This window comes from Saccostrea cucullata, unplaced genomic scaffold (genome assembly GCF_032062105.1).
Source record: "Saccostrea cucullata isolate Sc308-1 unplaced genomic scaffold, CSIRO_AGI_Scuc_v1 ctg2355, whole genome shotgun sequence".
Taxonomy (NCBI): Eukaryota; Metazoa; Mollusca; class Bivalvia; order Ostreida; family Ostreidae; genus Saccostrea; species Saccostrea cuccullata.
Window position 1 is genome coordinate 266,743 of NW_026928590.1, and position 25,108 is coordinate 291,850.

The 25,108-nt window shown below is 32.2% G+C and overlaps 3 protein-coding genes across 3 annotated transcripts in view; all 3 read left to right on the top strand.

The window, feature by feature from the left end:
• Nucleotides 1-25,108, top strand: part of LOC134278084 (tripartite motif-containing protein 2-like) — an 88,212-nt gene that overhangs the window by 41,322 nt on the left and 21,782 nt on the right. The window lies entirely within an intron of this gene.
• Nucleotides 8,878-9,830, top strand: LOC134278082 (uncharacterized). Its single transcript, XM_062760401.1, has 3 exons — nucleotides 8,878-8,966; nucleotides 9,262-9,346; nucleotides 9,495-9,830. Exons 1-3 carry the CDS (start codon nucleotides 8,912-8,914, stop codon nucleotides 9,808-9,810), a joined length of 456 nt encoding a protein of 151 aa, XP_062616385.1. The 5' UTR covers nucleotides 8,878-8,911; the 3' UTR covers nucleotides 9,811-9,830.
• LOC134278083 (tripartite motif-containing protein 67-like) lies at nucleotides 18,217-20,396 on the top strand. Its single transcript, XM_062760402.1, has 2 exons — nucleotides 18,217-18,296; nucleotides 18,494-20,396. Exon 2 carries the CDS (start codon nucleotides 18,511-18,513, stop codon nucleotides 20,260-20,262), a length of 1,752 nt encoding a protein of 583 aa, XP_062616386.1. The 5' UTR covers nucleotides 18,217-18,296; nucleotides 18,494-18,510; the 3' UTR covers nucleotides 20,263-20,396.

Sequence of the window (25,108 nt, forward strand, 5' to 3'; positions counted from 1 at the left end):
TGCATACCTTTAATTAAATCATTAAAAAGTTCAGTTATTTGTAGTTGACATCTTCGGTGTCGTGTTTTAAGGACAGGTAACTCAGGTTTGAAAAATGACCAACTAAGTGCCAATTTATGAGTTATCGTTTATAGGAATGCCATAAACAGATAAAGGCTGTTTCAACATTGATATTGTTATGTACACAAAAGGGTTAGCCGGTTCCTCACATTGTTTTGTACACAAAAGTGATGACCAAATGAAGGAGACTGTCTTGACTCAATCGCAACTTCTCGGGCCTTTCCGTCTAGCGGAAAAACGACCTCGAATGTATATGGTAGCTGCCATGACAACCCTCCTTTTTCACGATCTTGCAAATAATAAATGCATTGAGACATTTTATCTGTGGAATATGGAGTTTAACTTTATTCGCTGTAATGATATTACCTAAAATATACTATAGGAGGGACTTGTAGCTCCGTCTTTCCTCTATTTTAACAAACAGGAAATGTATAAATTTTTTACATCCGGTGATGTTAATACATTCGAGGTTGTTTTTCCGACCTCTCACGGAAAGACCCGAGATGATGCGATTGTGTCTTGACTCTACCTGAAATAACAGGATAAAATGAATGGGGAAAAAACTATATTCAACATTTTTAACTCTCTTTGACGATTGTTATGAAGAAGAAAATATATAATGTCAAGTTAGTCGTGTGCGCGCTTTTACGCTTTCTATATAAACATATACATATATGTTTACAATTAAATGAACAATTAATTATCTTATTTGTGTTACTAAGCATGAAGAAGAACGACCGAGTATAAAAATTTAATAAGGTTAGAACTAAGAAGGAGGGTAGACTTCTCTTTTTATTATTAATTAAAAATTTTACTTGTATGTCATTAAACGGTGTCCGCAACTTCACGTATATAGTAAATAAGTTTAATATTATTGCTAAATTTTAAAACCACTGGATTCTACTGACAGCAAAGAAACACTTTGGAAATGCTAAACATTGAATTGTTTAGAAACAAGTCAATACCTTGGATCTGCTCTAAACAAGTTTCAGCAACGAGTTATCGTTCATAACAGGGAACCCTAGCGGCAGTTGAAAGGCCTACCTATTGTTAGTACATTATTTTCATCCTGAATTGACGGAGGATTTTTCCGTTATCTTTCGGTCATGACAAGGAGCACGGCACACGGCAGGTAACCGGTCGACAGGGGATGGTCACTCATCCATATGGCATCTTAGTCCACCTCTTATGTTTTGGAGGTCCGTGTTTGCTCTACTCCTATTTTGAATTTTTAATGGGCTTTTCACCTTGAATACTGTTCGTTATTTCCATATATTTCATTTCCCGATCATGACAAGAAGCTTACGAGGGGTGGGATCGTTTGGCAAAGGATGGTCAAACCCAAAACCTGCACATGATCTTACCTCTTTTTAATAGGTCCGTGTTTCCTCTGCTCCTTAATTTGAATTTACAAATTAAAATTTGAGATGGAATACAGTTCGTTTTTTTAATTTTAATTTATTTTAAAATTCTCTTACCTAGCGAAAATTTTCAATATATAGAGAATATGAATTAAAGGAAAATAATTATTTAAGGTACAGTCTTTTAATTAGGTGACATTCGACTTATTTTTATATTCATATGAAGCAGAATTTATGCAAAATCTTTTGCGTGAAAAGAAAAAAAACACTTGCTGTGGCCTTCAACTCGACATTTAGATAAATCGACGACGTATTGTCAATTAATAATGATAATTTCCATTCCTACGTCGACACGATATATCCTGGTGAGCTTGAGATAAAAGATACCACAGAGTCCGACACTTCTGCTTCATACTTGGATATTTTTCTTGAAAAAGACACAAATGGTAATCTAACAACCAAGCTTTATGATAAACGTGATGACTTTAACTTTTTTATCGTCAACTTCCCTTACTTATGCAGCAATATACCTTCATCACCTGCATACGGAGTATTTATATCTCACTTGATTCGATACGCTAGAGCATGCTCTACGTATGAACAATTTCTTAAACGAGGTAAATTATTGACAAGCAAGTTGATGAAACAAGAATATCAACAGTCTCGTTTAAAGTCATCTTTCGTAAATTTATGGTCGATACAATGACCTTGTCAGCAAATACAATTTATCATTGAATGAAATGCTGACTGACGTTTTTCATACCAATTGTTAGTCCATTATTTATACACTGAATTGACCACGGATTTTTTCCGTTATTTCCTGATTATGACAACGAGCACACGGTGGGTGTGACCGGTCGGCAGGGGATGCTCACTCCTCCATGGCACCTGATCCCACCTCTGATGTTTCGGAGGTCCGTGTTTGCTCTGCTCTTATTTTGTATATTTGTTTAATGGACGTTGAGATTGAATACTGTTCGTTATTTCCATATCCTTCTTAGAAGTATATGTCAAAAATAAATACACTTTAAAAATTATCGAAAAGTATTTGTTAAACAAAATGCAAGATTTTTATGTTTCATGTTTTATGGCATATTTAAATAAGACATAAAGAATGAATTTAAATTGTTTTTAAAAACAAAGATATAAACTGATTATTATTATTTTTTTTAAAAAAAGAGTCGAAAAATTATTCAATTTTTAACTTGAAGTGAAAAAGTGAATATAGTGATCAGTAATCATGCTCAAAAGTCCATTTAAAGAATGCAAATCAAGAGCTAAGGGTAATCGCTTAAAACATCAGATAATGAAGAGTCTCATAAAACAACGAAAAGAAACTAGTCATGAAAAATCAAAAAACACAGACTGTTGGAAAACTAGATGTGGGATCAGTTGCATAAGAGGAGTAAACATCTCCTGTTGACCTGTAACGCTCGCCGTGAGATTTATGTTTATTTTGTTAATGTATGATTCAGATTGATTACTCCGTAGGCAAAAAGTATTAAAGCATTGAAATAACAAATGGCCTGTAGCATGCCTGGCAAATTTTTAACCAAAGAAGGGTCATAACAACAAGCTTAGATTTTGTTTAAACCCCGACTTTAAACAGGGCCATTTAAGATCAGTTACTTGTCAGCAGCATGTCTTGGGTTATAAATTGATGATCAATTAGGGGATGAAGGATGTATGGTCACGTGACTCAGTTGATTTACGTCATAATCTCTGATAAAATATGTACAAAACGAGATTGAAACAACTGTACTTGTATAATTTTTTGGACTGTTTGTTTGCGTTCACCATCTAGTATAAAAATTTCTGAAAACATTCAAAATTTCTTGCAAATATTATCAAATTACGGAATAGATTAATCCACTCTGCCATTTCCCTACTCTGCGCGTCCAGTGCGTCTTTGACGTCATAGTGGATGTCTCAGTTCAGTAAGATCATACACGGTAAAAACGGGTAGTATAAAATCATAAAAACAGGCCATAATATGTACATGGTAGGGTATTTTGTAAATTTCAGGACGCAAAAAATATTTTCACATGGTTGTTGACGGAAAAGTTCTATAGGTTTGTCTTATTTCGCTTATTTCAGGAATGTGTGACGTCATAGTTGGGTTTTCCCGTACTCGAGGAATGTAAAAATGACACGTTTTTCTCATGATCATGACTCGTTTAACTTTGCCCCGTGCAATATTGAGCTCAGCTTCACCAATCGATATTTTTACAGTTAATCAATACAGTGACGACCTTGAACTTCGACGTAAATTTTCAAATATTGAATGATAGGTTTTTTTGTAAATCAATTTTTTTATGGTTTACCGTAAGTTGTCCTAAAAAAGTCGTAAATTTCCGTCTCCAGTTGAGGTGTTACAAAAGAATCTTGCTTTTTCGGATTTTTTACCCTATCCATACTCTTAAATATTTTAAAAGACACGTTTCCGTTGGTATATTTTTTATCTTTGGTGAAAAATTTCAATTATCAACTGAGTAATGGACCCAGAAACACGGAGAATAAAAACTCCGCTCAGACACTGTGGGGTATGGTATTTGTCACTCAATATCTCAGAAATAAGTCTAGAATCCTATTGATATGTCTGCTTTATAGTATGTAGGACATACTAAATTAGATATATATACAAAATATGAAAAAAATTAAATGACAGGTATTTTTTTTAGCTAAAGGTCTTTCATCCCCTTAACATTTATAATATTCAGTAACAAATCTCTTTATGAAAAAGATGTGTCAGATTCTGTAGTGTCTTTTATCAAGAGTTCAATTTAAAATGTAGATTCGATATGTGTAAATCTAAATGTTACCTTATGATAAAATGATTTGACACCGAGTTCTGAGTTCCTCAGACATCAAGTACAATAAGTGGATAAGTGTCTACTAAACCTTTGATTAACTTTATGGAACCTTGCTCTTTCCTTTGAAGCAGAAGTTTTGAAACATTTCATATCATTTCTGTATACCTGTACCAAGTATTATACAAGGGCAATCAATAGGTATCTCGGCTTTGCTTTCAGATTCCCAACATACGACAAATTCAGAAATACCAAACTCGTCAAGCACAACACTGAACGCTGTAACGTTAACGGAAACCACAACGTTTGTTCTCAGTCGAGAAATGGGTTTGAAAGTTAAAATTCTTAACTCTCTTTAGAAAGATAAATAAAAACCTTTTTTAACGACGTTCGATCCTGATATTTAAAGTCTTAAACTTTTTTTGCCAAGTATATTTTTAGTTTCTACATACATAGCTTTATTATAATTCAAATTAAAAAAACAAGGGTAAATATGCTTCTTTTGGCGCTACAGTACATTTGATATGACCTTTTTGCTTTGAAATTTCTACCTGAATTAAAAATTACACCATCGACACTTTCTCGCCAATATTTTTATCCAATTAAAGCATGAAACATAATTAACTTTAAGTCTGTTTTAAAATATACACTTAAAAATTGTGACTAAGAAAAAGTTTCCAATTGCTTCGCATAATCAATTATTTGACCTTTATGCACCAATAAAATATAATTTTTCTGGCATTGAAAATTTAATAAGCAAGAAAATTATTTTAAGTCTTAAACTTTTCCTGATTTTAAGCAAATAGGTCAAAGTTATCTTGAATATTTAGAAAAGAACATCAAAAGTGGGGGTATATGTTAATTTTCAGATATTACTAAAAAAGTGTCAATTTTACGTTAAAATCGGCTCATTTTTTTCCCGAATTTTCAGAATATATATCTTATATTTGACACACTTGGTTGATAGAATTCATAAAAAAATAATTTTATAAATATTTCAGAACCAGCATAACACATATAACTGCAAAAAACAGCATTTTGTGCAACCAGCATGGAAAAATAGAAATCCAAATTCAACACTTCTGTTATAGTTCAAAAGAGACAAACTGATCATTTTCGTCTAAAAAAAACCTTCTGCCACAAAATATAGTCTCTAGTTTAATTCTATTTGAATGGAATTTAATAGTGGGTTTTTCATTGAATATAGTTAAATTGGCATTGTAGAATTCAGATTTAATGCTAGAACTTTAAAATGATGCAGAATTTTAAAAATAAAGGACATGACCAAAATCCACACATTTAAATTTCAGGATCAAACGTCCTTAAACGAGATTGTTGAAAGCTATTTAAGCTTGTGAAAAGCTTTTCCTGGTATTTAACTTGATTATAGTTAACGTTTATATTCAGTAAAAAATTCTTCTATGTAAAAGAGTGTCAGATTATGTAGTGTCTTTTATCAAGAGTTTAATTTAAAATGTATATGTATGTATAAATCTAAACTTTATATTGTGAGTCAAGTGATTTGCCTTAGAGTTCTGAGTTCCTTGCTCTACGTATGAACAATTTCTTAAGGTAGTTCTATACTCGGCACTAAATGGTCTCAATCTTTAACAAACAAGATAGACATATATCCCAGCAATGGATAGACACGAGAAAAGTTATATGTCAACATGTTCACTTTTCCGCTATAGCCTATCGAAGTAAATACCCCGAAATGTAAAATACTGAAAATTTACCTATCCTAGATTTTGTTGTATATAAATTAATTTAAGTCATAATATTCAATTTTAATACCAAAAAATGGAGTAGAAACATGTTATTAAACAATAAAATATCATTGTTTTGCATAATTTATTATAGATAGATACACTTTGTTATGCTATTGTATCCAAATTTAATGTGAGAAAATATGCTTCCCAGGACAATCTCGGTCATTTAAAAGAAATTATGGACTCAAACTTCGTAAATTTGCATTATTTTTACTAAATTATGTTTAAGAAAAATAATAAGCTTAAAAAAATTATATGTTGACGCATTACTTTTCGTGGTATGAGCTCTACTCTAAAGGTACCCCCCTATTTTTTTTTTTCCAGAAGTAATGTATTGCCACATATTTCTGTAATACTGTTAATGTTTGAGTGTATACTTGTATTAACAAGCTTGTACATTATTTAAAACAATAATTATACACACCCAAAACCTATTTTCCCTAAAAATTTATCTTATTTTACTCGAAAAAAAAAATAAAACACACTTGTCTTTAAATTGGAGACGATGAAAATGAAAGTAATTCACTGATTCTCAGAAACTGGATGATTTTGTTACAGAAAGTAACAAAGTATGCTGCAAGTGAATCAACTTTTGTCAAATATTTATTCAAAAGATAATTTTGCATTGGGGTTCGTGGGTAAGCAGGTTGGGGGAGGGGGTATGTGTTTAATGCAATTATTATTATCTAAAGTAAATTTTGTAATGTTTGATTAGTAAAATCCATAAATTTTCTAAGTGAAATCGTAGTCATTACTTTTCTTCTGAATTATCACTATTAGCTTCAACTTGGCCGCCGACAATAGCTACCAGTCGCCTCGATAGTTTGATACAGTCATGTTCTGATGTAGCATGTACATGTAAATGGTCCGTGTTTTCGACGCAGCATATCAAACATGCATCATTCACAGGAATATCGTTTTATTAACTAATTATTTCTGTCAACCGAAAGTTGTTCCCAGCCTTTTCTTTTAAATTAATTTATCCTTAAACTGTACAATATGTGTTTGTTGACGCGACCGTTTTCGAGCAAATTTAAAACGCTAAGTAAAAGTCAAACTAATATAGTTAAAGCGGCACAGTGAGTCAAAATCATATCGTAATTTTAAGATATCTGTAGCATACAGAGAAAGACTTATGAAATTATGAGTATTTAGCGAATATATGACAATTAAACTGCAAGAATTGACTGCACAATATAAGTGCCGGAAAAATAAAGGTTGTATCTACCGTTTCGTTGTTTCGGTTATGTCAAGGTCACGCAACTCTTATTTTTAAACTTGTAAACAACATTCAACTGGAGCATGCAAAAGTGAGAAATATGTTCTAAAAACTTTTTTAAAAAGATTAAATCAAATTTTTTGGTCTTCTTACATTCATTCGTGGATAACTGAGACCATGGTAACTATGGAAACTTATTCAACACTTTTCTGCGCACGCGTAAAATAGGGAGGAAGAAGTATCGGGGTATTTTGCAATATTTTCGTTCTGGGGCAGACAGAAAATATTTTTACTTTTATTTTTCCCCATAAAAATATCATTTTTAGGTTCTGAAACATGTAATTTTCTGAAACTGAATACTTTTAGGAATTGAACAAAATTTACAGAGGTCATGCGAAAATTCTACATTTGTCAATGTTCCCCTCTGTGCGTCACAGTGCCGTTTTAAAAACTCTCATCTCGGAAAAAAGGACGCGCGGTTCCGGTTTTACTATTCGTAAATGACGTAGTGCGAGTATAGAACTACTTTAAACGAGGTAAATTATTGACAAGCAAGTTGATGAAACAAGAATATCAACAGTCTCGTTTAAAGTCATCATTTCGTAAATTTATGGTCGATACAATGACCTTGTCAGCAAATACAATTTATCATTGAATTTATCATAGAATGAAATGCTGACTGACGTTTTTCATACCAATTGTTAGTCCATTATTTTTACACTGAATTGACCACGGATTTTTTCCGTTATTTCCTGATTATGACAACCAGCACACGGCGGGTGTGACTGGTCGGCAGGGGATGCTCACCTCCTCTATGGCACCTGATCCTACCTCTGATGTTTCAGAGGTCCGTGTTTGCTCTGCTCTTATTTTGTATATTTGTTTAATGGACGTTGAGATTGAATACTGTTCGTTATTTCCATATCCTTCTTCCTCAGAACTCAAGTACAATAAGTGGATAAGTGTCTACTTAACCTTTGATTAATTTGATGGAACCTTTTTCTTTCCTTCAAAGTGGGAGTTTTGAAAGATTTTATAGTATTACTGTATACATGTACCCGGTATTATTAAATTTTCAAAAGTGAAATACTGTAATTTATTTATTGAATAAAAATAATATCCTTTCACAGTGTAACAAATATCAGAAGCGCGGTAAAAATCTCGATTTACCTTCCAATAACGAAGATTGTTGTAATAATATTCCTAGGACTGTTATAATAATATATATAAAAAGAGTGTAATTATACCATTCTGACAGAGAATAAGACTGCCAAAATTCCCCCCAAAACATTGTTTGTAATCTATGTTTACAATGTTTTCAATCTCGCACCACTTAGCTACACTGTATGACGTATCAACCTCTCAAATATGACGTAATGTAGCATGTGACTGTATTACAAGCAAACAAATACGCAAAGGGAAAAGTAAAGAAAATGTAATAAACAGAAAATTCAATGTTTTGTAGTTGAATATGGAATTTATTTCACTCGTGAAACACGATTTTTTAATATATTTTCACGAGTACGATTTAGCCTGTCCCACTCGTGAAGTCAATAAATTCCATTATCAACGACAAAATTGACATTGAATATCCTTTATTTATACAAAAAGCAATCAATATTTATCTCGGCTTTGATTTCAGACACACAAGATTCAATAAATTCAGAAATACCAAACTCATCAAGTACAACAATGAATGCTGTAACGTCAACGGAAACCACAACGTTTGTTCTCAGTCGAGAAATGGGTTTGAAAGTTAAAATTCTTGTGTTTTATAGAAAGATTTTAAAAAAACTACTTTTATACCATTCCTGCTTCTTTATGTAACGTTTCAATGATAAAAGTTTTTTATGTCAATTAATTAAACAAACGTTCTAGTAAAAATCCCAATGACATAAAGGAAAAGACATTAATTTTTGGTTATTAGAAGCTTTTTCAAATTATTCATATACATGAGTTTGTTTACAATTGTTGTAAAATGTCTAAATAAGATAAAATGAATCTATGTAGGAAGCTTCATATTTCTTGCATTGTTTAAACAGTGATTCTGATGGTGGGAATTGGAGTGGTGGAAGTGACGATAATTTTTGTGGGAATTCTAGCAGTCAAGCGATTTAGACAGAATAAGTAAGAATCACAATAAAATCAATCATATTTCCTTCGTATTATAGCAACTGTTCTTGTCAATGTAAGATAGAAAGAAAAATATAGGGTTCAACAATAAAACACTAGAGATTGCTTCCATTTCTACCAGGGATTCTATTTTGTTCTATAGGAACAACACGACAAGACGCAGTAAAGAAAATGTCGGTCGACCTGTTTCTAGAAAGACAGTCTGTAGTATTGATAACGTATATGCCACGATTCCAGAGGAGGAATTCGAAGAGAATCCATATAAGGATCTATCTGAAGGGGTGTATGATACAACCTCAAAACGAAGATATCATGTCAATAGTAGCCGGAACGAATATTCCAGAGGAAGTTTTTATTCTCGTTTGTTTCGAAGTTCAAAAATAAGCGGAAGAAGTTCAGTACAGGAAATGCATCCAATGTTTTCAACATTCCGAGACACGAAAAAGGAAACAAAGTAATTTGTTTAATCTCAGATAACTGTTTGTGAGACTTTAAATTACTATCTTAAAATTTTACATGTATTTTTTAAGACAAGGTAGGGTCTCAAGAAATATATTGCCCAGTGTTTTCTTAAATATGAAGGTGATGTAAGAAACTAATACTCTGCTTTTTGAACTGTTGAAATTCCATGCTGTAGGAATATACAAATCATATTTCTTAGATGATCTACTAAGTGCTTATAGGGACGTCTTGAACGTGTGCATTTTTTTCCCAAATTTTCTTAAACCTTTCAAAGGACATCATTTTCATGCAAATTCTATTTGATAATATGGAGAACACGCATCACCAAAACCATTTTGAGATTTTGTGATTTTTCAAAGGATTATACAACACTGTATATCGTAAAAAATATAGTGAGAAAGAACTTTGGGCAATTATTACAACGTTTTAAGGGAAATAAATATAGAAATGAGACATGTTAAACTTTTCTGTTGAAAACATTTTTAAAAAATAGTACATGTATGTACAAAATAAATGGCGTCATATTTTCAGTATGTCATATTTATTTCATAATCTATCACATTTACATACTCAACTCAATTTCAAGGCACAGATAATTCAAATTTTCTAATTGTTTTGTTTTTCATAGGCAAATTGATTTAAAAGCAAATTTTTGATGATATAATTTTTAATATGTAATTGTTTTCAAGGAATTAATTTTAAATGGTAATTGTGTATGCTATTAATTTTAATTGTTATATGTTTTTTATCTTTGTCAACCAGAATCAATTGCCGATGAATCAATTGCAGATCTGTACAGATTGTACAGCTAATAAGTGAAATATATTTGAAATATAAATGAACGAGTGATTAACATATCTGAATATACATTTTATTCTTTTAACCTTGTATTTTATCCTTGTGCATATAAGTAACAACGTACATATGCTGAATCATGCCCATTAATGTACATATATAATAATTTGTTATCAGGCTTATTGCTAGATTATGCTAACATTTAGAAGGTGTTTTGAAGCGAAATTAATATTAATTGCATATAAATGTATGTTATTTGTGTACATTGTCATACTAATGAAATCATAACCAACTTTTTGTAATCAAGCATTATTACAAAATTTCAAAATTTTCCAAGAATTTATCGATATGACGGTTTAACTTATGTATATTTTATTTATTATATGTCATTATGTAGAAGGAAAAATTAAAGAAGTTAGTTCAACAGGCTCGAAATTCATAGAAATTGAAAATTCTCGTAAAAATGTCATATTTCGCAAAATACTTAAAATCTAAACGTGTATAAATATTATTTATTTTAGGTTCCTCATTATTATGAATCATATTATATAGGGAAATATCCCGAGCAAAATATATTATCAGGAAATACGAATAAATTTTTTATATCCAGGAACTCAAAAAACATTTCAGTTGTTTTTAAATGAAACGTATGGAAATAAAGAACAATATTCAAAATCAAAGTTCCTTAAAACAAAACAAAATAGGAGCAGAACCGGAAAAACAGATCTTCTCAGATATTCCTTGCCTCTTGATGTAAATTCCACTAAGATAATGTAAATATAATTAGATTTTTTATTGTTTTTATTCAAACGATCAAGTAACAAAACTAGGGTTTTTCTACAATGAATTATATGACTTCTACAATCATTTTGATCATTTTCAAACAAAAGTGGAGGGAATGACTCCTTTTTAATTGTGCCGAAAGTGTTTTGTTTATAATTTTGAAAAGTATACTACGTGTACAAATATTCTTTTTTTAATTTTTAGACCCTGTGATAGCAAAATTGGGACCTGTTTGTGATCGTATGTTCTTTTATGAATAATGATTATAATATAGGCAAGTGTAAGTACATTCATACATGCATGTCCGAAGAATCTTCCTTATATGACTATTATTATTTAGCCATGGTCGCTTTCAGAGAACAAATGTCCAATCCGATGACTGAATGACAAAACATGCTGATTTACTAGATAGTTATCAAATCACCGACACGTGGTTAAGGTCAATATAAATATCAGCTATAATAAAGATATTTTTCCCTTTCCATTTCACACTTTCGACAGCCTTTTTATTCATGATAATTCCAATGAAACTTCAACGTCTATCGTTTTGGATAAAGCAATGCACATGAAATTTGAATTTACTGATATGCTGGAATACATATGGTCATTTGTCATCAATGAATTGGACGGGGCCAAAATTCAACGGGGATTGGATGAAGACATGATGCTCCTACCAAAATGAAAGGTATATATCTTCCGAATTATATTTCTTTTTTGTTAAAAAAGTATTCCATTAAGGTACACATATACGTAATTATTTGGATGCAAAAATTGGTGTAAAATTTGGACATTTAATTTTTTATCAATTTACCGGGGACCGTTTTTCATATCATCCTTATTGTACGTATTAGTTAAAAAAAATATGAGTCATTTAAATTGAGAGGAAAGTTCGGTTAAAAAAAACACCTGTTAAATTAAAGTACATGTAAAATAGACAATTTCAATATTAAGGAAATCAACACATTATATGTTAGGAAGTATATACTTGTACATATGGTGTTTTGATATATATGTCCCAAGTATAAGTAGTTGACTAATTGCATACGCCAAATTTGTAGAAAAAAAATCTTTGGCTTCACTTAAATTTTGTAACTTATTAATACATCACTTCATCATGTTTCTGTAGAATTATAAATGATACAAATAATATATCAACTGAAAAAGTTACACAAAATGCCACAAACATTAGAATAGCTACTGAAAATGTTCAGTCCTGGTTTCAAGCTTGTATCTATATGCTTGTTTATATGTATATAATAATTGTGGTTGTTACACACTATTTAAGTAGATAGAAAAACTCATCTACATTGTATGGGCTCCCTACATTACAATGACTATAAGATAAAAAACGTATCAATCTGCTTGACATTAAGTTTGAAATGAGATTTATTAAAAAGCAAAAAATATCTGAATATTTTTTACACTTATAGATGGAAAATTAGATTATGAGGAATGAATTTTATAGATCAATGAGTGATATTGGAATAACCTGGCATACATGTAACCTCTTCTGGTAAAGTTTAGGCGCTTTAATCTGATTTAAAAAATCTGACGTTTTTCATACTAATAGTTAGGCCATTATTTATACACTGAATTGACGACAAATTTTTTCTTTTATTTCCTGATCATGACAATGAGCACAAGGCGGGTTTGACCGGTCAGCAGGGTTTGCTTACTCCTCCATGGCACCTGATCCCATCTCTGATGTTTCGGAGTTCCGATTTGCTCTGCTCCTATTTTGTACTGTTTTATTTACTTTGAGATTGAATACTGTTCGTTATTTCCATATTCTTCTAGAGACGTCAGCAGCCATTTGACTCAATGTTAAATTGTATTTGCAGACAATGTCATTATATCGACCATAAAACTTACGAAATTATGACTTTAAAAGAGATTGCTGATATTCTTGTTTCCTCAACTTGCTTGTCAATAATGTACCTCGTTTTAGAAATACGTAGAGCATGCTCTTGCGAATCGAATCTACTATTTAAATAATATTGACTTAAAAAAATTACAGAGGAAGATAAACAAATTGCAATTGATTTCCGTCTCTTAAATATATGTTCAGAAGCAATATATCGAATGAAACAAAATAAATCTCCCGGAAGCAACGGTTTACCAGCATAATTTTAAGAAATGTTTTGGAAACAAATTAAAAGGTATTTTTACAATGCTTTAGTTCGAAAAAGGTGAATTATCACAAACACAAATGTTTTGTGCTTTGTCTTATACATGAAAAATATGTCTTAGATAAAAATCTAATAAAATAATACACATTTAGACGACAATTCAACTCATTTGTCCATCTTCTTTTCCTAGCTTCATATTTTTGTCGACAATCAGAAGTTAGCGCAGTTCGAACCCGATCTTAATTAAGCGTTTATGAAAAATATTCAAAATGCCATAATTCTGTCAAAAATCAATGAAGCGAAACGAAATTCAAACTTGATCTGTAACTCATTAAGATACACTAACGTACAAAAATTTCGCTCAATATCTGCAAGGGTTAAGAAAAAAAGTGCGGAAAACCAAGTGGGAATGAGAAATATTCAAAACGCTATAATTCTGTCAAAAATCAATGAAGCAAAACGAAATTCGAACTTGATCTGTAACTCATTAAGATACACTCACGTACCAAAATTCAGATCAATATCTGCAAGCGTTTAGAAAAAAAGTGCGGAAAACTAAGTGGGACAGACTGACGGGACGGACAGACGGACAGACGGACAGACGGACGGACGGACGGACGCAGAGGAAACCTAAAGTCCCCTCCGGTTTCACCGGTAGGGGACTAATAAGACAGGGTACATTAAAGGTCGGATCATTGGTGCAAATGCTAGGTTGATAATAGTAATAAGGAAGGTATTCTACTTTTTGCAGATTTACACAAGGCTTTTGATTCAGTGGAAAGTTTTTTTTATTAATACTCTTCATAGATATAATTTTGGAAATATTTTCTTAACACGGATAAAAAATAAAACCACACTTTTTACATAAAAAAACAATAGATGGCTCTCCAGGCAAGGTTCAACAAAAAGGGGAATTAGACAAGGAAGTCCGCTTTAAAAACTCATATTCCTTTTGTTTTGGAAGTGCTTTCTCTAAAAATAAATTCTTCGGCAGAAATAAAAGGTTTTAGCATCGACTCAAAAATGAAATCAAATGTATTCAACATGCTCTTGACAGCACATTTCCTTTACAAGATAAAGGATCACTAGAAAAAGCATTAAAAATAATTGAAAATTTTGAAAAAGTTTCTGGTACAAAACTTAACATATCGAAAACTGACTGCATTCTTTTATGGCGATTAAAAGAAAGATTTACACAGGAATCATACATTTGCAAAACCAAAATTAACAGTCAAGCAATAAGATGCTTAGGCATATACATCGAAACGATAAAACTGCATGACTGTAATGAAAGAATTGGCTTAATAACTTTAAAGAGTTTGAAAAGGTACTCGACTCCTGGAGAAAACGGAAACTTACCATTTTGGAAAATTTCTGATAATAAATTCATTAATTATATCAAAACTCCTATGGCAGCAACCGTTTTAAATTATCTGGATGGAATTTTTATTATAAACTGAACAGTTTGGTATATTATTTGGGTAAATCGTGAACGCATTAAAAGAAATACACTCATTTGTGAAGTTAATAATTGGAGGATTAGGAATTATTGATTTGGAAAATAAAGGCATAAAAAGCGGCTTGGGTTTCCAAAAGTATAAAAGATCTTTTAAATGCATGTTTAGCACCATACGGACTTAAGATATGTAAAGTTAGTTACTAGTAACTGGCTACCAGTAGCTGGCTATGACAAATGGATAAAGTTGGCTACTAGTAGCAGGATAGGAGAAGTTGGTAGAGTTGGCCAATAGTAACTGGCTTCTAGTCGCTGGCTACAACAAATGGATAACGTTGACTACAAGTAACTAGATGCTAGTAAATAACTTGAACCTGCTAGGGCTTTTGTGTAAAAGCATGCAATTTTGGGATACAAATGTTTACATCGCTGATATCCACTTATATTGTTATACAGTTTCAAAGTTTTTTCCACATGATCTGGCATTAAAGTTACCAAGATATCATTAAAAATAAACTCCGCTACAGGTACCTTTTGAGTAGAATTGTGCAGTGTTGTAATTATTGTAGTAACTCCATATTTAAAAACGCTGATATTTTTTCGGTTTAAAATATATTTTATTCATTTAATGAAATGGATTGAACAGCAGGCATAAATGCCTATGATCGTTCTCTCCATGGGTCAAGGTACAATTACAAGTACATGAAAACATTGGAAAATGTATGAAGAGAAGATTATAAAATGGTAAAACAAAAATCGCTGATATTCACTGATATTGCAGATAAAAAACAATCTCTAAGCTTTTCCAAATGATCTGGCTCTGATTTCATCAAGATATCATTAGAAATAAACTCAGGTACTGGTACCTTTTGTATAAAATTGAGTAATTTTGGATACAAATGTTGAAGTTATTGACGTAACACACGGTGGATGTGTCCGGTCTTCAGGGGATGCTTACTACTCCGTGGCACCTGATCCCACCTCTTATGTTTAACGTCCATGTTTGCTCTACTCCTGTTTTGCATTGTTTTATGGACTTTTGATCTTAAATACTGTTCGTTATCTCCATATGTTAATTACAGTATCATTGTGACCTTCTATTTTACGTTGTGATAGGACACATACATATATTGAGTTTCCCACAGTAAAACATGGACACTGCCATTTTTTTTATAAAATTGAAGGGTACCCATCTCTTATCCGCAAATCCTCAAAATAGAATCATAAAATACTTTCAGATATTCTTTATTACGAAATGCCATTGTGAACTTTCGATTTTACTCTGATCTTCAACTTATTTTGGGTCTCCAAGAACAAAACATGGAATTCGCCAATATAATTTACGGGAGGCTTGGATATCTTTTAGTTACCTTAGTGCTCATTGTACCTCTAGTTTATATAAAAAGTTGAACAATGCACACACAGAATATTTGATAACTGTATGTTTTTTCCCATATCAACTGTAACAGAGTGGAAAATCTTGAATATAGTCCATTCCTTATTCATTTGACCCCTTTATTTCAGGCGAAATGAAGCCATTCTTCTTGTTTTTGTCAACCATTTCATGCAAAAAACACTGAAATCTTCCCTATTGTGTTCATAAAAATACAAACTGAAGGAGTTTATCTGTCCTTTCAATAAACGATAACTCATTAATCGACACTTCTTTGGTCGTTTTTCACACTTGACTTACTGCCCTTAAAACGCAACATTGTACAAATCAAATATTGATTTTGAATTATCTAATTAAAGGATTAATATCCTTTTTATCAGAATTTCATGTATTTATAATTCTATCAAGCATACGTGCTACTTGAAAATTGGTTGAAAGGCCCAAGAGAAGGGTACCATCCAATATTATCGACAAAAATGACAGTATCCATGTTTTACTATATGGTAAACCATAAAATATGTGTTTGAAAAAAAAAATAAAATAGAAGATGCAAAATGTCATTTTGTAACAAAGGTTCTGTAAAATTCTCATTAAATTCAATTTAATCATATAAGAGAAATTGTGGATAAGAGAGGGGGGTGCCCAAATAGTGACAGACGACGTACAGACAGACAGAAATCCCGATTAACTATATAACCTCCCAGTCTTCAAGCCGGGTTTGGACAAGTGCTAGAAATGATGTTTTTAATTTTAAAAAGTTTAGCCTCGATATTTTATCGGTAAAATTCGCAGCTTTTTCGGCCAAAACGGGCATGTTGAATAGTTTATGATTTAAATGATATCAATTACGTTAGGCATTAAATGTTCTATTTAACTATAGGTACAGCCGTGTCATTAGAGACAGAATTGTTGGTCGATATGACAGTCGCCTTTGTTTGAGAAGTTAGATAATGAATGATTGAAGAACATTCCTGTAAATATATCTTTAATCTGTATCTGCAAAACAGTTCATTGGATTTTTTATTGTGCTAATAAATTATCAAAACTCTAAATCACCAATCTTAAGACACATACATGTAAGAGATACGTATAATTGTCGTCTTGCATTCAGCAATGTATTTTTATAGTTTAAGAAGTATTTTATTCATAATATACAATGAGGTATACAACAAGAATATGGATTGAACAGCAGGCCAAGGGCCTATATAAGTTCTATCCTTTTGAGATCAAGGTACAAATGTAAATACTGTTGATATTTGAAGTTTTACAAAGACATGTATTATAAACTAATATTGAAGGGATTAAAGAAAACATAATTGAAGAAAAATTAAGGGAAAAACAGTGGGTAGCGAAAATAATAAAATTTATTAAATTAATGCAATTAACGGGGAAAAAACAAGCAAGAAGTGATAAAAGGGGTAGGCTATGTTAGTCAAGTTAGCCATAAAGTGTATCAAATATCGTATGACCACAAATAAGAGATTGGATGATATTTTTTAGAGTGGTTCCTGTTACTGTAGAAGTACTTCTATTCAAAACACTTTATATTTTTTTTATATGAATGTTTATATAATGTTTATAAAGCGTCAAACCAGTATATAAAGTATAACTTATGGGTAGCTATTAAATTCTTTCTTTACATGAAAATGCTGAATACTGTCCAACTAATGGATAATGATTCATGGGGAAAGAAAGAAAGAAGTCAATTGAGTGACCTGATCAATCTTATCAATACTAACGGCTGGTGCATAAGAATAAAACATTTTGTTTTGCGTATGGTCACATGCAATAATCAATAAAAATGCTTCATTGCAATTAGACATTTTAAGATCTGAGTTTAGGTAGATTAGACGGTGTTATCAGAGCGCTCAAAGATAGACTGGCTTGGTGATTAATCAACAAGACGGAAACAATAACTGAAGTGAGGTAATGAACAAAATTGAGCATTTCTGCAAATCTTAGAACAGTTTCAAAATTTTTGAATAGTTAGTAGGAATAACCATAGATAACAAAAATATTACATTCCTAAAATTTGAAAAATATGTGACATGTCTTTTAGATCTACTAAACAATTTATTTACTACGTCTTTACGGTAATATGAACGTTTTTTTTTATCCTTTAGAGTCACAAGATCTAATAATGAACCCCCGTACCAGTGCTCAGGACGTGATTCGATGTGACCTGTGTAAGATCGCTGTGGTACAGATGCACTGTACTAGATGTCTTGCCAACCTGTGCAAGGTCTGTGGGGAGGAACACATCTCGACAAATGAATCCAAGGACCATAAAATCGTTAAATTTCAGGCCAGGAAATCTACTCTCCTCTACCCTGGATGCACAACTCATGACAAAGAACAATGTGAAATGTTCTGCAAAAAATGCGACATTCCTGTCTGCATCAGTTGCCTTGGATCTAATCAACATTTAGGTCATGCATTGATTAAAGTTTTACAAGTTGTGGGTGAAAAGAAAGACACAATTTTAAGAGAAAGGAATGAAATCAAAGATAAAATATATCCGACATTCCAGGAAATCGCCTATGATAAACAAACCAAAATGAGTCAGTTAAAAAAAGATTATGGAGATCTCTCAACAGCCATAACAGAACATGGGGAGGACTGGCACAGAGAAATTGATAAACTTGTCAAGACACTTAAAGCTGAAGTTGCTGAGATGAAAAACACACAGTTACAAACTCTACAGAAGCAGCTGGATGAAATAAACAAGAAAATTTCTGACATCAAGGATGACATCAATTTATTTGAAATGGCTTTGGACACTAATGACTTGTCAAAACTGTTTAGTGTTACATCCAATATAAAAACATACAAAACCTCTTCACAACAAATCATGACATATTTACCTACATTCATTCCCAACAAACTGCCAGAAGAACTTAATAAACTATTTGGAGCCTTATCAGCAAGTTCTTTAACATCAGATCAACAGGGCAACAAAATGAAGACGACACAGAAATCCCAAGAAGCTATATCCTCTCCTCCAGTCAAAGAGCTGCTTGATGAACCAGAGAATGTCACCACCATAAACACTGATTATACAAACCTTTACAATGTGGCCTGTCTGAGTGATGAAGAAATCTGGACAAAGGGAGATGACAACAACATGAAACTATACAGCATCAATCAGGGATCACTACTCTCACTCAAAAAACTCTTTAATTTTAATATCACTCGGGGATCACGACTCAAATCAATCACAACCAAATCCGGTTACAAGCCAACAGACATAGCAGTGACAAAAAGTGGAGATCTAGTTTTTATGGATTACATTGATAGAACTGTAATCATTTTACAAAAAGAGAAGTTTGAGGAAGTGATTAAACTACAGAACTGGAGACCTTACAGTGTCTGTAGTACCTCCTCTGGTGACCTCCTGGTTCTCTTAGACAGTGATGATGCCAAACAAGCAAAAGTTGTCCATTACTCTGGTTCCACAGAAAAACAAACCATTCAGTTCGATGATCACGGTAAACCTCTCTATTCACCTGGTGGATATTACAGATACATTACTGAGAACAAGAACCTGGATATCTGTGTGTCTGACAGTGTAGCCAGAGCAGTAGTGATTGTCAATCAGGCCGGAAAACTGAGATTCAAGTACACTGGATATACTTCTGTTCAAAAGAATAAACCATTCAGTCCACGGGGGATCGCAACAGACAGTATCAGTCACATCCTTACAGCTGATTATAACAATGGCTGTGTCCACCTCATAGACCAAGATGGACAGTTCCTCCGTTACATAGACTGTGGATTGAATGGACCCTGGGGATTGTGTACAGATACGAATGACAATCTGTTGGTTGCCCAGTGCATGCACAGACAAGTAAAGAAAATAAAATATCTACAAAGAAATTTATCAGTGTGTTAAATCTAGGTCATACGCAAAGTAGTTTGAACTTTTTTGTCTTTTACCATCGAGTTGAAGATTTCTGATTTTTGAAGGAACTGTGTGTGGTATTTCCATTTCTTTATACGGTGTTCTACACTTCATCTAAAACAATTTTGGATAAAAGATACATCCCAAATGTATTTCAGTATTTTTTTTTTCATATTTTCTTTGAATCATCCAAAAATTTTCATGAATTATTATTGTCTTTCAAAAACTCTTGTAATGCATGCTGAATTTTTTTAAACAATGAACATCTGATGACACTACAATATGAAATTAAGAACATCTTTAAAAAATATCAATAGGTAAAGTACGTTGCTTATGTCTTTTAGTACACGAAAATCGTTCACTATGCAATATTACTGATATATTAGTATGCTGCGGTATGGACATTTGCAATTATATCATAATCACATAAACGGAGTGTTAAAGATTGTTTTAGAGATTAAGAAAGAGGGACAGGGAGACAGAGGGGAAAGATAAGGGGTATGATAAAAATGGAAATGTGAATAAAACAATATGATTCAAGAGTTTTCTTTTTTTCAACAAAATTCTTGTCTGTCTTTTATGACGTCTCAGATCGCAATTTTCAACAACATAACCTTTTTAACTCTCTGTATGAACGCTTCAGTACATAATTTATTGTTTTTTGTATTTATTTGAAAAATTGTACCGTATAACATTTAAAGGGACCCACTGTGGTTTCTATTGCGCAATATTTCGAACATCATAGTAAGATGAAGTATATTTACTGTTTTAAAGCAACTCTTTTCGCTTAATTATTAAAATTAGATAAAATTAACAATTACATTTACAATTTTAAATAACTGATTTTTTTTACCGATTTAGCAATTGAAAAGTAGGTTGACATCGTTACAGTGTGTTTTTGACATTATGATAAACTGAATCTCTTAAAGAAAGGGATAATGATAATGTTATTAAAGACAAAATAATAAGCGTATGCTCTTAAACTTTTAAACATAGAAATTTGAGAATATCTTAATCATTTTTATTATATGCTAGGGTTGATCCAAAAGTAATGTCACAACTTTGATAAAATTGCTATAAATAGACGTAAAGCACCAACATTATACATGATGAAACTTTATTTGTTTCAAATCAGACCTCAAAAATTCATAGGAATATGATGTATACTTTTCAAAATATTGGATTTAAAACAATGCGCGTTTATGGTAGTCGCCGCACCTAAATAAACCGTCATATGACGGATACACACCATCATACTTTTAAGCGTTTCCCTTTCGTTTCATTAAAAAAATATTTGTGATTTGCAAACACTTTCATCAATTCCCCTTTTTTAAAGAATTCTTGATACATTATAAGTCATATGTCACTGTATATACGTACGTCTGTCTTTTTCACCATTGAAAGTTTCCGTCCGATCTATCTTTCGGTCTTTTCGTCATCTGCTAATCATTCAGTGACAAAACACCCATCCAAAATTGCTGAAACCATCTATTTTAAAGATATCTCTTATTCACATTGAATTTCTTTATTCTGTAAGTCTGATTGATTAACGAAAATGTTGCTAGTGATGATTCCCATATTTTGAAGCAAAAATGCATTACAACTCATCGAGTCTTTTTTCCGATTTCGACAATCCCTTTGTTCAATTGTTCAATTCAACAGAGTTAAACAACAATGTTTATGATCTTAAATACCAATGCTGTCATTTAATTTTTAATTAAAGACTAGAAAATGCTGAGAACTGAGTCTTTTAAAAACTGGGAGATTAGGTTTTTTTTTTTTTTTTTTTTTTTTTTAGAATCTTTTAGAATTTTTAATTGTGTTTGTCTTTTTCATTCTAAGAAAAAAAATACACTTTAAAATGTGACGTTCCGTTGTGACGCAGCGACACCCCCTATGCTTTATGATTTGAACATCTATAAAATAAATTCAAATAAACATTATTCAATCAAAATTTCAATGTTAGTTAGATTGATGTTTGTGCATCTTTTGGTATATTGTATTTGATGATATGATGCCAAATATAAGATATATGGAAATTGTGACATTACTTTTGGATCAACCCTCGTATTTTCATATAAATCCATTGTGTCCGTCATATTTTGTAGTACTTTATAAAAACAGGAAAATTCGTTAATTTGTAGCATTTCGAGATTCACCCTCTGGTAACAAGACGATAGAATTTTGTGTTTATATACACATATTTATATAATAGTGTTGCATGTACTATGCCTAAATAGTAGGCAGGGTTTGAAACATGGTGCACGAGCCGGAGGCTTGAATACTGAAGAATACTGGTTTTGCATTCTGGATGGTTGATTCTGAAAGTTTCAAAGACGACAAAACATATATCACAAAACAAAAGGTTTTCTTTTATTTCAGCATTTAAGGAAGTGGGAAAAGATAGAAAAGATAGAAAAATTTGACATTTGACATCACAAATATGGAGAAAAACATTTTACTACATATGCTATTCAAAGAACACGTATATGACTTTATTTGTGCCACATTTTATGCTGATCTGATTTGTGGTTTTGTAGATAAAGAAATAGTTCACATACTTTTGGGTCACCCCTTGTGGTTCATTCCTCCATGTCACGAAGCTGAATATACCTCTGATGTTTAACAGGTCCATGTTTGCCTTGCTCCAAATATTGTATTGCTTAATGGTCTTTTGGGCTTCATACTGTTGGTTATTTCCATATCATATCTCCATTGCCATGTTCACTTGAGATGAAGAGTTCCAAAACTAAAACATGTAAAAGGACAATTTAGAATTCTATGTTTTTCTAACTCTAAATAACAAAGCTATCCCATTCCTTTTTTTAATAAATGTTTTTGAATTAAAACTACGATAACTTTATTTAATTCCAATCAATATCTAAAAAAAATGATTGAGCAATTTGAATAGCAAACTTGTAATTAAATCCCCTTTTAATTAGGACGTATAAACACCTCACAAATATAAAGTACAGGTGTATCACGTGATCAGAGAATAGTAATGGAACTTGGGGATCAATAGAAGGACGGCCACCATTACTTTTAGGTAAAAAATATAGGAGGAGAAACTAGTCTTCAAACACCAAAGTTTAGTAGATTTAAACCACTGCAAACAAAATTCACCTTTTTCTAAAGTCCTCTGGGGTGTATAGGATTCATGCCTGGAACTTTCATGTATACAGTAATTATTCCTAATAATAATATATTTTTGTTTAAATTGTCAGATTTATATTGATCCCGCTTTAAAATTCACCATGGACCCCCGTACCAGTGACCTGTGTGTGACCGCTGTGGTACAGATGCACTGTGATACTTGTCTTGTCAACTTGTATAAGGCCTGTTTGGGAGAACATATCTCAACAGATGAATCCAAGGACCACAAAGTCGTCAAATTTGACTCCAGGAAATCTACTCTTCTCTTCCCGGGATGTAAATCCCATAGCAAAGAACGATGTGAAATGTACTGTAATCAATGTGACATTCCTGTATGCAACACATGTTTTGCATCTGATCATCATTTCAGTCATAAATTTTCAAAAATTCTACAAGTTGCAAATGCGAGAAAAAACAAAATTATGAAAGATGTAACTGAATTAAATGAAACAATTTATCCAACCTACCAGGACATTGCGTCTGATGTACATAACATAATGAGTAAGTTAGAAAATGGATTACGGAGATCTCTTATCAGCTATAACAAAACATGTAGAGGACTGGCACAGAGAAATTGACAAACTTGTCAGGAAATTTACAGCTGAAGTTGATGAGATGAAAAATACAGTTACAAACTCTACAGAAACATTTGGATGACATAAACAAGACAATGTCTGACATTAAGTATGAAATCGATTCAGTTGAAATGGTTACAGACAATGATGACTTGTCAAAACTGTTTAGTTTTACATCCAATGTAGATATACATGTATACAGAAATCGTCCATACAAAATAATTAATCTTTACCCAAGTTCAAGCCTGGGAGAATCCAAAGAGAAAATTTCATAAAACAGTATGGACCCTTATCATCAAGTTCTTTAACATCAAATAAACATGGCTACAGCATGAAGACAGCACAGAAATCACCAGAAGCTGGATCCTCTCCTCCAGTCAAACAGCTGCTTGATGAACCAGAGACTGTCACCACCATAGACACTGGGTATAGAGGTTATCTTTACAATGTGGCCTGTCTGAGTGATGAAAAAATCTGGACAAGTGGAAGTGATGTCCAGCACCATGAAACTCTTTAGTATCATTCAGGGATCGCTACTCGAGTCAATCACATCAACGTCGGGAAAGGTGCCAACTAACATAGCAGTGACAAAAAATGGAGATCTAGTATATACTGTTTACAATTATGGAACTGTAAACTTTGTGAAAAATGAAAAGGTAGAGGAAGTTATCAGATAACATGGACTAGAGAACTGGAAATTTCGTGGTGTCCTCTGATGACCTCCTGGTTATCGTTTGTAGTAAATATGAAAATCAAACAAAAGTTGTCCGTTACTCTGGCTCCGCAGAGTAACAAATGAGTCCGTTTGATAATAAAGGTAAACTTTTCTATTCATCTGATGGTTATTACGGATACATAACTGAGAACAAGAACCTGGATATCTGTATCTCTGATGAGAAGGCTAGAGCAGTAGTTGTGGTCAATCAGGCCGGGAAACTTAGATTCAGATACACTGGACATAAACCTGCTCTAAATAACCAACCATTCGATCCACAAGGAATCACTACAGACAGTCAGAGTCACATCCTTACAGCTGATTATAACAATGAGTGTGTCCACATCATAGACCAGGATGGACAATTCCTACGTTACATAGACCGCGGGCTAAG

Coding starts and splice junctions, on each gene's coding strand:
- LOC134278082 (XM_062760401.1), top strand. CDS start 8,912: ATGAATGCTGTAACGTCAACGGAAACCACAACGTTTGTTCTCAGTCGA. Junction 8,967..9,261: donor TGTTCTCAGTCGAGAAATGG/GTTTGAAAGTTA, acceptor TTGTTTAAACAG/TGATTCTGATGGTGGGAATT. Junction 9,347..9,494: donor AAGCGATTTAGACAGAATAA/GTAAGAATCACA, acceptor TTTGTTCTATAG/GAACAACACGACAAGACGCA.
- LOC134278083 (XM_062760402.1), top strand. CDS start 18,511: ATGAACCCCCGTACCAGTGCTCAGGACGTGATTCGATGTGACCTGTGT.